At 31.9% G+C, this 16,069-nt stretch overlaps 1 protein-coding gene across 3 annotated transcripts in view; it reads right to left on the bottom strand.

Moving 5' to 3' along the window:
• LOC107451344 (protein C-ets-1) overlaps positions 1 to 16,069 on the bottom strand; it is a 67,883-nt gene that overhangs the window by 19,711 nt on the left and 32,103 nt on the right. For 2 of the 3 annotated variants that reach the window (XM_043051222.3, XM_043051223.3), the window contains one exon: positions 184 to 300. In XM_043051222.3, the coding sequence (XP_042907156.1) occupies positions 184 to 300 (117 nt within the window). Of the gene's footprint in view, positions 1 to 183; positions 301 to 13,744; positions 14,822 to 16,069 lie in introns of those variants that run through there. The other variant, XM_043051224.3, reaches the window with a different exon arrangement.

The following is a 16,069-nucleotide window of genomic DNA, read 5'->3' as shown; positions in this document are numbered from 1 at the left end:
TTGCTCGTATACCAGTCTAACAATATGGCCTACCACTGTATAAAAAAAATGACATTAAACTAATTCCTAATAATCGATGCCTGGTATCACATTTCATTCTATAAAGTATGAATAATTTGGAATAATAACTCGATTTCATTTTTCTGTTTAATGATATAATTAACAGCAATAATAATAACTAACCTTTAGGAATATTTTTCTGTACACGATCTTTTTCCCAGCTGCTAAAACTGGCCCTAAGCGCTTGTGCCATCTTCTGATTTGTGCCAGGAGTGAGCGGTGGCACCTGCGTAGGTAAATCTGTAAAAGAACAAAAATATGAAATAAATAATTTTTTAAGACCAAGTTATACAAACACTTACACACAAGCGAAATTCACAGTGTTTTTAACAAAATAATAAATATAATGTTAAGGTACTTCGCAGCCAGAAGTTCTCAAACTTTAAACATATCTCAGCCTTAGTGATTTTAAAATGGAGGGAACAGAGTTGGAAATTCTGCAGTTTTTGAATTAAATTTCAAGATTTCTGTTCTCGAAAAAGAGGTCGCGTTGGGAAATTCATTTTATTCTTTAATTCGTCATAGATGATACGCGGTTGTTTGTAGTGTCACTTCAAATATAGATTTTTATTTACGCGGAACAACTCAAAAGGGTTTCAGTAACGGCACTCCCCCCCCCCTCCAATAGATTTTCGTAAAGAAAATACTAAAATTAAAATTAGAGTTTTATTTTTTTTAAAGTACGATTTTTAAAACAATATATACGAAGGGTAGAAATATTTGAATCAAAACGTAATTGAAAAATACATTTCAATTTATCATAAGACCTTACTTCAAATTTACAATCACGCAAAATCCGAATTGAAATGTCTTAGTTTACCCTAACAGGAAATTGGTTTTAAACAACACACCTCAATTTCGTTGAATGATTAGTTTTATTTTTTTATTTTCTTAAATAAAATAAAAATATTTAATTTTGGTTTGCATAGGATATAACTACTCAGATGTTATGCACCGCATTTAAGTTGTAAAATAATCACATGCCCATTATTAACTGAGGAATCTATACAATTATATAATCTATATGCACACCTCGCAAAAATTAGTACAATTCCATAAATCAGAAGAAATAAAATTAATCAATTACTAGGAATTAGGTATAAAAAAAATCGATTAAAAATTTTTCTAAGGAAAATAATATTTAAATTACAGATTTTATTTGTGTAATTATATGCAAAATAATTTGTAAGGAATGTTCGAAATAAAATAAATCTAAATAAAACATTTTAGACTGAAGATAACAGATGACCACTCTAGTACATAATAGAAAGTTAGAAAGGATAATCTTTACAGATTTTATTTGAGTAATTATATGCAAAATAATTTAGGCAGAATATTCGAAATAAAACAATCTTTATAGTATCTTAGAAAAATTAAACATCAAATTTATGATTTCAAATCTCAACATTTAAGTAGCATATAGCTAGAGTGGTTATCTGTATTCGTAAGTCCAATTAGTGACATTTGTTTTAGATAAGTGACATTTGTTTTCTTTTTTTAATAAATATTAAAAAAAAAAAAAAAAAAAAAAAAAAAAAAAAAAAAATCAAGAACGAGAATATCACTATCTTTTTTGTTCTTTTCAATGCACCAAAGGATGGACCAAGGGATTTTCGATGTATCGCTGCCAAGGGCTTGGCGTATGAGAAATATTTTTTTTATATATATAATATAATAAGACAAGCACATTTTCAGATCATAAAATAGGGAAAGGATGCAATGCATACCATGTCAGAAAAATAAGAACCTAGAGGTAAATGAGGACCTGAAAATAACCACTCAACAATAAAAAAATGGCAAATTTAATTTTTTTTAAAAAATTGGTCACTTCTTCACATCGATTTATTTATTTAAGAAAGTCGTTCAATGATGAAAGTATATTAACGTAGAAGGAAACTGAAATTCTGGAAAACAGAATTTTCATTATAATGACCAATGGCTTCATTCAAAATTTTGATACTTCAGAATCCAGAACACAAACCCAGGCACATCCCTTAACTAAATGAGCTTTCGCTTCCTTTTTAGTTAGTTTGGATCTGCTGCTGGGAAGAAAGAAAAAGAAGAAACTAAAGACCAAAGCAGGTTCAAATTAAGCGAATAACTGATTAAAATGAGGTAAGCAACTTTAATACTGTAGGAAAAAAAGAAAAAGAAAGAAAAGGATAAACTATTTAGCACTGCTGCTTACTGAACTGGCTCAGCTTTTTTAATTTCTAAGCAAGAGTGGGAAGATTTTTAATATGTATAATGAAGAAAACTAGATAAATAACACATTTAAAAGAATCTTAAATGTTTTCCATTTACTAATGACACCAGATCAGAGATTAATCTAAACTGATCTCTGAACTAGTTGGCACACTACATTTCAATTTTATTGACACAACCCTTTTTGGGGCACTTTCAGCCTCCGGGTAAAAAAGACAACAATAAAATTCAATAATGTCAAAAAGCATCGTGAACCTGGCCCATTTTTAACACTGACGAATGGACCCCAAAGTAACTGTAAATTACTGATTTCGCAAAATCAGCAAAAGGATCGTTTCATCAGTCACGCTCAAGAAGTCAATCGATAAGATCTCTACAATTCCTTTTTTCTTCCAAATCCCCCCCCCCCCCCATGGAAGACTAGCTGCCGTGGGAAATTAGATTGTAGTAATTAAAAATAAATAAAAGATCTGGTTTTACGCCGGAGTAGAAATAGCCGCCGGTCATGGTGAAGTCACAAGAACGGACTATTTGCTGTGAGAAAGAATCGGTCACGACGAGTGAGAATTTCAGGTTGTCAAGTGATTCTAAATTGCCACTCCTGTTGAGGCGGAATATGAAGGAAAAAAAATTGCAGAAATTCGCGTGTGAAACGAGCCCTGTGGTGTGGAGGTCAGTAAACTAATGAGTAAGGTTAAAGCGATAATTTAGTTGGAAAATTTAAATGCAGTCTTTATTACTCTTCCCTACGGGTATAACGTAAACTGTATACAATAGACAGGGAACATTAATTTGGGAACAGAAGTAAAAAGTATAGGAGTTAAGAAAACGACGGAAAATGCATGAAAATTATTTTCATTGTAACAAAACAGTTAAAGTTATATACAGGTATTTTATTTACGTCGAACAAGAGCTGCATAATGGCGACGGTGTGGGAAACATCGCAGAGGATAATCCGAAGACATGCTCTCACAATTTTGAGAGACTACTTCCTAGATTTAGACATAGATCTGTGTAATAGAAAATAACCATTCATTTTAACTACACATGTATGTGTGTACTTTAATTGATCAAATCTACACAGAATAAGATTATTTTCTACTTTAGTATTTTTTTCACATTCTAATAAGTAAGGATTTTAAATAAGTAATAAAAGAAACTGAAGAGGTAAGATATTACTTGAAATTGCAATCGATATATTTCAAGCGCTCAAAAACAAACGCCTATTTTCAAGACTTGCCAGACGTGAATGAGAGGAAACTTAAGTTATTTGAGATATAATACCCTGACATTTGAAATTTTGCCCCTCTCGGATACTTTTTTTTTTTTTTTTTTTTTTTTAATCTTGTATCTCTTACGGCTACGTTGGCAACTTCACGTTTTATATTTCAAATCACTTTTGTTTCTTCTCATTCACGTCAGCTGAGTTTTGAAAATGGGTGCCCGTTTGTGAGAGCTTAAACACGTCAACCGTTATGTCCAAATAGTATATTTTTGAAGCGAATGAAGTCTTTAAGTCGACCTGATAATGAAGTGGTCAGGGAGCTGATCTCACATTAAAAGGTTCTAGGTTCGAATCCCGGACAAGCCATGGATGTTCTCTCATTCTCTGTCTATCTGATCTTACTGTGGGAGCAAGTTGGCCCACCTAATATGGTGCCTCTGAAAGAGTGGCTTACAAATCTGCCCAAATCAAGCAGGGAATTAGATTTGAGCTTATATATACACGCAAATTAAACAGTCGCCATAGCTGTAGCTATACCATGCATTTTATTAAAACTCTTCTTCTTTATCTTATTTATTTCAATCACTTATCGTGCCCGCTGTATGAGGAAGAATTGGTAAGAAAACCTAACAAATTAAAATAATGTAAACAATAAATGAATTTTTTTTTTCAATAACGAAAGAAAAAATAAATAAGATGACAAGATTTCATCAATATACTCAAATTCAGTTGAACTAGAATAGCGGGGATTATCTTCACCAAATGTTTCAAAAGGAAACAAAAGATTAGATACAAATTCTTTGAAAGATGGATCCCAGATACCTAGTGAAAGTGTTTACAGTAACTCCCACACCAACTAGAATTATTTCTAAATATACCAAGTAAGTACTAAAGACTCAAACACGGGAAAATATCAACAACGCCCAATAAATGTTTTAACATCAACAAAATTTATGGGAGGTAAATGATCAGTGTTTGGATACTTAGGTGACTCAGAAAACGATAATTTTAAGTTCGCTACCATTTCATCTTGCTTTAGTTGTCTAGCTTAATGTTCTTCTCTGAAATTCACATTCATATTTACCAAGCTTTAATTAAACCTAGTTCTAACGATAACAGCGACAACATTTGACAATTTTATATTGGCGTATGATAAACACGGTGCATTTTTTTTTTTTTTTAAATGACCGTCGCTGTACAGCAGAGCAAATTTTATGGGTTTACGAATACTAATGTTCAACTCCGTAGCCTTGTAATTTTGAGCCCAACCCAGAAGACAACTCCTGGATCGAGTATTGGGAGAAATTTGCCTTCGTGGAGGACTTTTTGATGGAGCTAGCTAGCATGTGCGTCACACGGAGAGGAAGATCATGAGAACCTTCCACGGTTAGTCTGACGGCAAGGGGAGTCTAACCCATGATCCATCTACCACTGAGGATATCTCACGTCAGCACTGTGGTCGGTGCAAAACGGATGCGGAATTCGTATCGACTGGGATTTGAACCCGGTTCGCCTTAACACACCTTGCAATTTGTAGTGTTCCGTAATACCTTAAATCAGAGGTCGCCAAAGTGGTCTATATAGCCCCCCAGGGGTCTATTTAACATAAGCAGGGGTCGATCTGAGCCAGGGGGTCGATCCGCCCCGGAAGGGTCGATTGGTCGAAGGATTATCAGTATTTTTCAGATATGTGACAATTAGAAATAAGAGAAGAAGACTTGGAAATATATACAGGTAAACTTCAAAAATTGAGCGACGATTTTAAACTGCGTTTTGTTGATTTGGAAAACATTGACATCCGGGATTGGATTATTGTGCCATTTTCTGCTCAAATTGAAAACGTGGACATCAACCTGCAAGATGAGCTTGCTGAATTATTATGGGGATTTGAAGCAAAGACGCTTTTTAAAAATTTAACAATAAGCAAATTTTGGACAAATATTAATGCCAAAATATGTAAGACTTTACGAAGTGGCTCAGCCATTTATGATAGCATTTCCAAGTTCCTATATGGTTGAAGCCGGTTTCAGTCACGTAAATTCAATCTTAATTAAGAACAGAAATAAATTAAATGTGGAGTTTCGAGGGGATTTAAGATTAAAATTGACCAATTTTGAACCCAATATAACGAACCTTGCAAAAAAAAAAAAAAAAAAAAACTCCAGACACACCCATGTCTTTGATTAAGAAGCAGTAGATCCGTAGTTACTTTACTTATTATTTCTACTTACTTATAATTACTTATTATTTCATAAATATTAAGGTATTTATATTTCAACATTAATATATTTTCCATAAAACTATTGTTACACTTTGTACTATTACTTTAATAAATGTTCAAAATCATAAAATAAATGTACAAACACAGTATCTAATAGTTTTATTTTAATTAACAGAAAATTACTTTTATGGGGGTCGATGGAGATTTCGAAAAATTATGTAGGGGTCGATGATCAAAAAAGTTTGGCAACCCCTGCCTTAAATACATTTCTTAGAATCATTGTCAAAAATGAACTCGGAGCTTTTAAGGGGTCGCAAAATAATGCCTTAAACTAGGATAAAATAAAAACGTTATCAAAATCAGACGTTTCCTTAACAAGGAAGGTGGTAAAAGGTGGAAAGTAAAAATTCAATGCCAGTTTGATTGCCGAACAATTCTCTCAGATTATCTTCTTCTAATACCAAACAGATCTTGATTTTTCTTTAAATAGCGCTATTATTATAACTGTTTCGTTAGATTTTGATATTTTTTTTCTCTTTGAAGAAATATAAAGTTATTAAAGCGGTGTAAATACGGATTACCCTCTATATAAAATTTTTAATAAAAAAATTAATTAAAAAAAATTGCAATGTAATGAGGACAGCGGGCTCTTTAAAGGAATGATCTATTGTTGAGATTTGGTGGACCATTATCAATTTCGAATCTAAGTTGAAGTTAGTGCAATTAGTTTCTATTTGCTAGAATAATTAAGTCGGTGAGTTTTGGGGCCGGACAATAGATTTAAAAATTTTCAATAAATTTCAAATGAGCTTTCTTACTGAGATTCTTATATTTTGATTCTGATTTCTATTTATAGTTTGACAAAATTTTCAAGAAATTATAACGTTGTTTAATGGTCCTTGTCTTCCCTTTAAAACTTATAGAAAAACAACTAAAATAATCATATTCTGTGTTTCAAGTAATAAAAATGAAATCCTATTATAAAAAGAGGGTAATTGTCATTAAAAAATAATAAACCTAATCCCAACTTTCAATGAAAATATTGTTAAAAAACCGCACAATATATAAAAATAAATCGATAAGGAAATTTTAAAAATAACTATGAACATTGAATATTTCAAAGAATTTAAAATCAATCTACATATTTTAAACAATAAGATAAAATAAAATCCTATTTTTTATGAAGCACTTTTGTAAATTAAATGTTAAACTAACATGAGGAAAGTTTAAAAATAACTCATCAAAACCAACATGGCGTCTAAGTTCTAAATACTGTATAAAATTATATACAATAAAAATGATTTTTTTTTATTCCATAAAGGTGACTGTGAGAAGAAAAGAACAGGTAAGAAGCATAGAGTTTCCAAAAAAGAGGGGGGGGGAGATGAAACGGTCAACACCTGTTTTCCCAGGCTCCGTCACGCAATTCAAACTTTCCTCCAATCGCAGCTTTCCTCAAAAGCGAGGGGAGGGGAGTGAAGCAGAACTGGCGCAACAACTGAAATGAATGAAAGTTTTCCCCGAACGTATGTGTGAGCGCGTGTGTAGAAAACGTAATGAATGAATGGAACTGAGCGTACGTTTCTTTATACCTGCCCCAAGGCTCTTCTACTACTACGATAGATTTTTATGAATGAACCAGCTCTTACTCGAAAGAAGGAAAAAAAACTGTACGTGTTCTTACTTATTTCGGGGTCAAATGTGCGTGTGTTATTTGTAGGGGAAGGGGAGACGAAAATGAAGAGGAAAGAAATTTTGGATGTAGAATATCGTGAGAAAAGACGGTGTTACAAGGCCATATACTGATAACTAATAATCCAACTCTTCATTTTGTATTTCAGAAAGACAATGAATACTTTTTTTTTATGGATGGTTTCTAGTAATGAAGAAGAGCAATTAAATGCACGCTGTGACCTATATCGTAGTTTGGGTTAGAAAAATTAAAATTCGGAGGAAATAAAACTTAATTTTACCAGTAGTCAAATAATCGCAGGAATTAAATGAATTTCCCGGCTATAATATTAAGAAACGAAGTAATTAAGCTCTCCAAAAATATTGTTACTCTATTGTTTGCGCATATATATAGATGTCTATACTTTAAAATAACTAATATGATCTTTTGTCATTTTTTTAAGGACATTTCTTTCGATTAAATTGCAGCAACATTTAGTTAAACAATGAAAAATATTAGTTAATATTAGTACGCAGTTCAATCGAATGAGGTCTTTTCCCCCCTCTCTAAAAATTTATAAATTAATTGGGATAAAAACCAAATAAAATTAGGTTAAATATTACTTGTTGAGCAAATAAACTATTATTATTACATAAAATAATTGTTTCTACATAAAAAAAAAAAAAAAATTATGAATAATTTTCATTTATAGAGAATTTAAAATCCAGAATTAAGTGCATATTTAAGATGCTAGGGAAGAGCACAAGAATTTTATTTTGTTTCGCAACCGTCAGTTGAACAGCCGACAACCAATGTTCAACTCCGTATCCTTGTAATTTTGAGGGCGCAATCCAGAAGGCAAGGAAACTCCAGGATCAAGTATTGGGAGCAATTTCGCCTTGGTGGAGGAATTTTTGATGGAACTGGCATTTGCGCTACATAGAGAGGAAAACGAAGAAAACCTTCCACGGTTAGCCTGACGGCACTTGGACTCTATCCACGATCCATCTACACTGAGGACATTTTCGTGAGCACTGTGGTCGGTGCGAGGCGGGTGCGGGTTCGTATCGACCAACCATAGCTGGGATTCCAACGCTCCATCCCCTGAGTCACCACGGCTAAAGAACACAAGAATTTGTGAGTCTCTTTTAATGTTAAGGCGTTTATGTGCTGGAGATTGCAGGGGGTAAAGATATTAAAGAAAGGATTAGCACGATAAATAATTTTATGCAGACTTAACTTCAGTATTTACCTACTAAGCAGGTGTGAATTTATTGATCAAGAATTTCTCAAAATTTGCAGACAGTGCTACTAGAACTATACGTATCTTCGTACTACAATACCCTATAGCATAGAAGGCCACAATCGTAAATAGTAACATTACGGAATTTTTATAATATAAAAAATTATACCCTTCCACTTTGGCGAAGAAAGATATGCATCATGTGCAATTATCACCAGACAGTTAGAAGAACATAGCAAGCATTTAATTCTTTTTAGAATAAAACCTTTTCCCTTATTTCAAACAGAAAATTTCACAGTTTTCAACTCTAATTAAAGTTTGGAAAAAGGTTTTTGTTTATTTCACGAACTTCACTGATAGGTTTTATCATCGCCGTTTCTACACCCAATCCATATTAGATCTGCGGCTACCAGTATTCAATTCAATCACCTTGTACTTTAGAACCAGACCCAGAAGACAAAGAAACTCTCCTTGGTGGAGGACTTTCTCAATGAAACTAATCCCTTATTATTGAATCCTCAGGACTGAAGAGTGGTACCCTTGAGTGTGCCAAATTTATCTACTGAAAAGCTTATTTAAAAATGAAACCCATGCTCTACGTAAACAAAATATTGAATTCATTATTTTAAAGAAAAACTTCAATTTATTAGCCTTACACCCAAATTAGATAAAGAGTTTAAATCGAATTTTTCTTTCCCTTAAGCATTCAAAAGTTTACAGAAAGAGACTATTTTTTAAAGTTAAAAATAAAAATTGTATAAAGAAAACTTGGACCATTCGCACAAGGGCACTTCATAACCTTCAACTAAATCAAATATTTTTTTTCATCTAGCTTTTTTATAACGATAGCTCATTCATACATAATTTCTTTAAAGATTTCACACAATGTAGAGGTCTGCTTACTTCTTTACGAACTCAAATAATTTCACCTTTCAAATAATTCATAAAAACGCTCAATTGAGATAATCTTGGTCTGTCCCAATTCCGCCTCTACCCACATACCTACGCGTCTAGGAATGTATCAAAGCTCTTACATATTTAACAAAATGCTTAAAAAATATTTACAGCAGTGAATAGGTTTGCAAGATTGTTACCCATGTTCGCGGTTTTCATTAAAAGATTTTGAGGCTTCTGTATTCCATTAGATGATTTTCCTTTTAAACCTCGCCAAAAAAAAATGCAAAAAGGAAAGAATTTTTAAAAAATAAATTTATATGAAAAAGAAAAAAGGAATTGGGACATGATAAGAAGCGTTGAAAATATTTCTTTTCTTCCTATTCATAGCCTTCAACTACAGGTGCATGTTGAAAGGGCAAGAAACATCTCGGCCGCCTACGCACCACAAAAAAATAACACAATTCAAAGCTTGACAACAAAATTATAAGCACGTTCCAATAGGTGTGCTATCAAAAGGGCTGGCTCCGAAAAAAAATGAAAACTCTTGCTGAACATACCCGCATAATATTCTAACCGTCGGGCATACAATTAACTTAAATGATGAAGAATAGCAGGAAAATAGTTCGGAAAATCCAAATTTTCAAGGATAATAAAGAGCATACTGGTTTATTTCAAAAAGAAAACGAGAAAAAACGGGGACTGTTTCTTTAAAAAGAGCTGCATAGTTGTTAATCAGCATTACTATAATGTTAAAGACAATGACAAATCAAATGCTAATGACATGAACTGCCACCATGGCAATATGCACAAGATTTCGCTGCTGATTTGGTTGGATAGGTTAGGTTTAACTAGAAATTATGCACATGGGATTCATTCCATGTTCATAATTCATTGCAAAATTTGGTGTAAGCATTATATAAGTGAATGGAAAATTTAGAAATGGATTGTGCATATTTCTGCCACCATGCCATAAATATACATAATCCATTGCTGGATCTTGGTGTTAGTTTGGTCAGTTAACGTTTATTTTATAATTGTTTATTTCAAAAAAAGAAAAAAAAATGGCGAACTATTATAGTGCTGCATAATTTTTGCAAACCAGCATTGCTAGAATGTTTAAGATAATGGGAAATCAAACCTCGAAAACAATTGACAGACAACACCACCATGGCAATATGCACAGCCTATTGTTTGCTCTCGTTGCTGACTTGGTTAGTTAGGTTTATCTTGAAATTCTACAATGAATTACGAATACGGGATTCATTTCACTTTTATAATCCATTGCAAAATTTGGTTCAACGAAGCATTGTATAAGTGAATGGAAAATTCAGAAATGGATTATGCATATTTCTGCTACCATGGCATAAACAAACATAATCCATTGCTGAATCTTGGTGTTAGTTTGGTCAGTTAAGTAATGTTTATGTTGAAATTTTGCTACAATCTCAAATTAATCTTATGCAATTTAGATGATGTTCTTTCGGCAATCTGAAGTTTCTCCTACGCAAAATATTTATAAATTTGCATACAAGTCACAAATAAATAAGGCTGGACCTTACTTATATAATAACAATAAAGAAGAGAAAATTTAAGAAGTCAGGGATGTTAGTCTGAAGCCATGCTTTTTTGTAATCACGTACATAGCTATTTTTTCCAAATGACATTGAGAGATTCTAATGTTATTGCTTAAATTGCAAGTTTTTTTTTTTTTTCAAATATAAACTACAATATATATACGTATATACATTATTTTATCACCGTCGTTGGACAGTCGATCCAATATTTTACGACTACTAATGTTCAACTCCGTAACCTTGAACCCAATCCATAAGACAAGGGAACTCCTGGATTAAGTATTGTTAAAAATTTGCCTTCGTGGAGGACTTTTTTGGTGGAACTAACCGGCATTTGCGTTACACGGAGAGGAAAACAACAGAAAACTCTCACGGTTAGCTTGAAGGCAAGGGGACTCACACCCACGATCCATCTATTTACTAAGATATTTTCATTTTCAGGAGCACTGTGACCGGTGCTAGCCGGGTTCGGATTTCGAATCAGCCAGGCATCGCTGGGGATCGAGCCAGGGACACCTCTTTGGAAGGCGAAGAAAGTTGTTAAAAAGAAAATTGCTTTGAATATAAATACTGAATAATTAATATAATATAAGTTCGCATGAGAAAAAATACAGGATCTTCTCCATTTACAGAGAAAAGTGTTACGGGGTAAGGGATTTTAAATAATAATAAAGGATTTTTTTCCCCCGTCCTTTATTCAAAACTGTCCGTATTTTCGTTGTTTAAACTAGAGTGAATAAGAAAGATTTCAGATCTTAAAAAAATATGTTGTAGATGATTTTCTGATAGACAAGTATTTAAAGAGTTCTAGCCACAGTCACAGGTACTTCAATGTAGGAACAAAAGAAGGAAAAAAAACTAAGCTAGCTCTCATGAGGCCGATAGCGTAGACTGAATAAAGTACTAAAAAGTGTAGGTGTATTAAAAGAAATGCAGTCTCCCTCTAATGAACAGTTCATGACCAGTGACCTTCGTTTGCACGAGCCTCAAACAACGTTCGAGTTGTTTCATTACCTCCACAGCAAGGAAAACATCTGCCGTCATTCATCAACTGTGAGGGTTTCGAACATATGGTGCGCAATTAAACGGAATTTATAATTAAATTATATGCGCCTCCTTTTTTTTTTATTATCCTTCGTCAGCGAATGAGCTAGAGCTGGCAGCAACAGAAGTGCGCTAATTAGTGAGTTTAAGAGACATTTTATTCGAAGTTCAAGGTCTTATTACTAAGAGCAAAAAATTACCGCAATATAATAAAGAAAATTCTTTACACATGTATATAAACACCAAAAAACACATTATATATATGTGTGTGTGTGTGTGTATTGTATAATAATAGTAATGAAGAGCTAGGGATATGGGCAGTCTAGTGATAGAATGCATTCAAAAGGTAAATTCTTTTTATATTAAACAGTTCACTAGTATCGTTTTCAGCTAGATATCTAGAAAGTTTTCCTTATATCCACTAACAGCACATCAAAATAGCGATGTTATTAACCAAAAAAATGATTTAAAAATGAAAAAAAGTTCTGTTAGAAGATTTGAAAATGCAGCTTATTATATATGATTCCAACCGTTCATATATCTGTGTGCATATAGTAACAGTGGAAGGCTATGGAATATCAAATTTATCGAACTTAAGTTAGAAGAATAGAACAGAAGTTAGAAGACTGATAAAGTTAAAAAGTATTGAAAAATCTAACAAAAAATAAATAAATCTATGAAGCAAAGTTGTTTAAATAAACTATTAATCGACAATGCTCATTCAATTTAAAAAAAAAAATTCATTTAGAATTAACTTAAGTGTGGTTGTATCAAAATTTGAAACCTTTAATACCTCATAAAAATTATACAGAAAACGATAATAATAATGGATATTTTTATCAGACTCCGAACAATTTATAATCCTTCAAATCAGATGAATTTTTTTCAAACTGCCTTACTAAAGCTAATAGAAAACTTAGAAAGTTATTAAAATTATGTATTAAACATTTAGTTACAGTGTATTAAACAGAATAAGTATGTAGTTGTAAATTTCTAATGAATTGTAAATTTTAACTGACAAAAAATGGGAAAAACCACAACCGGATATTTAACTTTTAGGATTTCCTTTTAAGTTAAAGAAAGCAATGACTGATATGTAAACAGAGCTGCAGCAAACACCAAAAAGTGTCAAATAAAAACAAATACAGAAACAGCCTATTTAGTTCTAAATAAACATGACGCAAGCTTTTTTAACAGTTACGTTTATAAAAATATTACTAACATATTGTCGACATTAGAAAGGAACCAAAATTACCAAATTTTCTTATTTAACGATTAACTGTTAAAAAAAATTTTTTTTACAAAAGAATGACTTTAGAAATGTTTTAAATGAAATAAAACTTCACAGCAACTTTTAATATTAAAAAAAAAAAAATGCTTAACAAGAGTTAAGAGTTATTTTTAGTTAAGATTCAAAACAATGTAAGAGATAAAAACATTATAAGAAATTTTAAAAAAAACTACAGACTTCTACTAAAAATTGTTATTAAAAAGAGTTAAGAACAAAAGCAAGTTCAGCCATGATTAAGTTCCGAAAACTTTTAAAACATTCTTAACAAAGTTTTAAAAGAAATCTGAATCAAAAATAATTCATAATACATACCTTTCGGTGGCTTAGGAGCGATAAGTTTTGGTTTCGGCGCCAGCATCATTTTGAAATAGTTTATAATATCACAGTTTAATCACAATCAAGCAAAATTGTGTTCTTAATGACAAATTCCTGAGGTAGACAATTCAGTAGTTAATCAAAGATTCTACGATTTTTTTTTTGATCGATTAATTTATAAAGATTTCAATTAATATATTAAGATATTCTGGGAGACTAGATACAATAATATACAATTTTCAATAAATAAAAATTATTTCTAAAGTGAGTTTTATCTTTGGTATAGCTAGAATTCTCTAATTGACTAGTAATTTTACTATGAAAAAAGTTTTTGCTTAGTTCATATTTCTTTGCTTCAATGCACCAGAGCGTACAAACACAGCATTCACTTCGATAAGAACAGCCAAGTTTTCCATAACTTCAAAAAAGTTCAGCCCATTTGATAGATCCACATAACAAGGCAAATGAAAGAAATATAACTCATTTTCAAATTGTCGGGAAAATCGTTTTTAACTAGAAGATCATCTTGTCAACACATTTCACAGACGATAAAACAAATAACACAATTTTATATCCACTGTAGCATTTCAGACGATTTAAATCAATCTTTTTTTAAAAATTTTAATCCCATAAACAACTAAAATAATCGTTTCGTACTCCTGACGATTTAATGCAGTCTAGCTTGAATTCAGTAACCAATATTATCAACTATCGTTTTCACTTTCGAATCAATCAGACGATATAAAGCATAATTTTTTTTTTATTCCATTAATAATTTTACCAATTATCGTCTTCACTTTTAAAACACTTAATACGTCAAAAAAGATAACTATGCACGACAACTAGAGTCAGTGCGGTTTATTTTAACAAAAACATTGGAAAGTATCTTGGAGTGTTGTCTTAAAAACACGGAGCTTGCGCAGTCTCCTGTTTATGAATGAAGTGCTCGTCTCAGTGCGCTAACTTTGCGTGATTTTTTTATAGCCTTTTTCTTCCAATTTTATTCCTTGGAAAAAAAAAGGGATGGGGGAGAATCAACAGTGTGATGTTACGCTCTGAGAAGATGAAGGGGACGAGGGGAGAGAGTACCAACATACAAAGGTATGGTGGAAGGAGGGGAGGCCTACATTTGGGGGGTGGATGGTTCGGTGGTTTTCGTGAGAAGATAGCGAAAAAGCGGACCAAGCTGCAGGTACTATGGGCGGAAATGGGGAATGTTAGCAGCCGTTCTTTTGAGATTTTTTTTACAATTCTCTTATTTAAAAATATAATGTAAGTGCGTAAAAGACTTATGACTCTAAACTAATATTTTAAATAGCAAAGTCTGTGAAATTTGTATATTGTATATTTAGAGAAATTGGATGTGTTGTAGTGAGTTACAATTTACAAGAGAAATATTTTATTACAGTTATAATTCTTTTGTTATCTGACATGAGATTTAAGTATGTATGAGTTTAAGTATGTTTAAGGAAAATTTTCAACTAGCGGTTCACTTTGTCACTTGCTGGTATTAAGCAACAACAAATAAAAATGTTTTCAAGATAACGTTATAGCAATTAAAATTTGAAATTTCTGTTTTAACAAACAAAGCTAATTAAACTGAAATAGGTGTTTAAAAAATTAACATTCGTTCTCTCTGTTTATAATATATATGTATTATTTTTTTAGCAGTATAAAACTGAACGAATTGAACGAACGAATTCTTTTATTCATATTATTTTCTGCAAAGAATACGCCAGTAATATCTTTTGAATTTTATTGGACCACAAAAATGAAATCTATATTAAATGTGGAAATGAAAAAAGGAAAAAATAAAAAAAAGAAGAAAGAAAGCTAATGTTATTGCGAGCAAATGATTCTAAAAGCTTCTCTAAGACTAAAATGTCCCTTTTTGTTTATGCATTTTCTAATCGAGTGACATAGGAGAAAACAGCCTTACAAAACATGGTAGTACCACAATTCAGTTTTTTCATTTTTCAGTCAATTTAAAACAACAATTGCAATTGTGTGGAAGCATGTTTTTTAATCAATTACATAATAAAACGAAGTACCGAAGCAACATAGCTCTGTACTAGCACAAAAGCAATACTCGTTTAGGCACAATACAGGCCGAAAACTGAAGACCCGATGAACGTCAATGTTTAATTTTTCTTGAAATAATTCTATTAATCATAAATATTAAAATAGATTAAAAAATATCCCCTTCTCTAAAGAATTAAACAAGAAATCGTTCAACCACCTAATAAACTAACCCCTTCCCGCTAAAATTTAATAACAATTTCACAGAAATTGTTGCATACTATCTTTGATTGACTTTAAAAT

This window comes from Parasteatoda tepidariorum, chromosome 8 (genome assembly GCF_982258835.1).
Source record: "Parasteatoda tepidariorum strain Cologne lab strain chromosome 8, Ptep-v5.0, whole genome shotgun sequence".
Classification (NCBI taxonomy): domain Eukaryota; kingdom Metazoa; phylum Arthropoda; class Arachnida; order Araneae; family Theridiidae; genus Parasteatoda; species Parasteatoda tepidariorum.
Note: the sequence above shows the minus strand (reverse complement) of the source record. Positions and strands in the feature narration are given on the sequence as shown.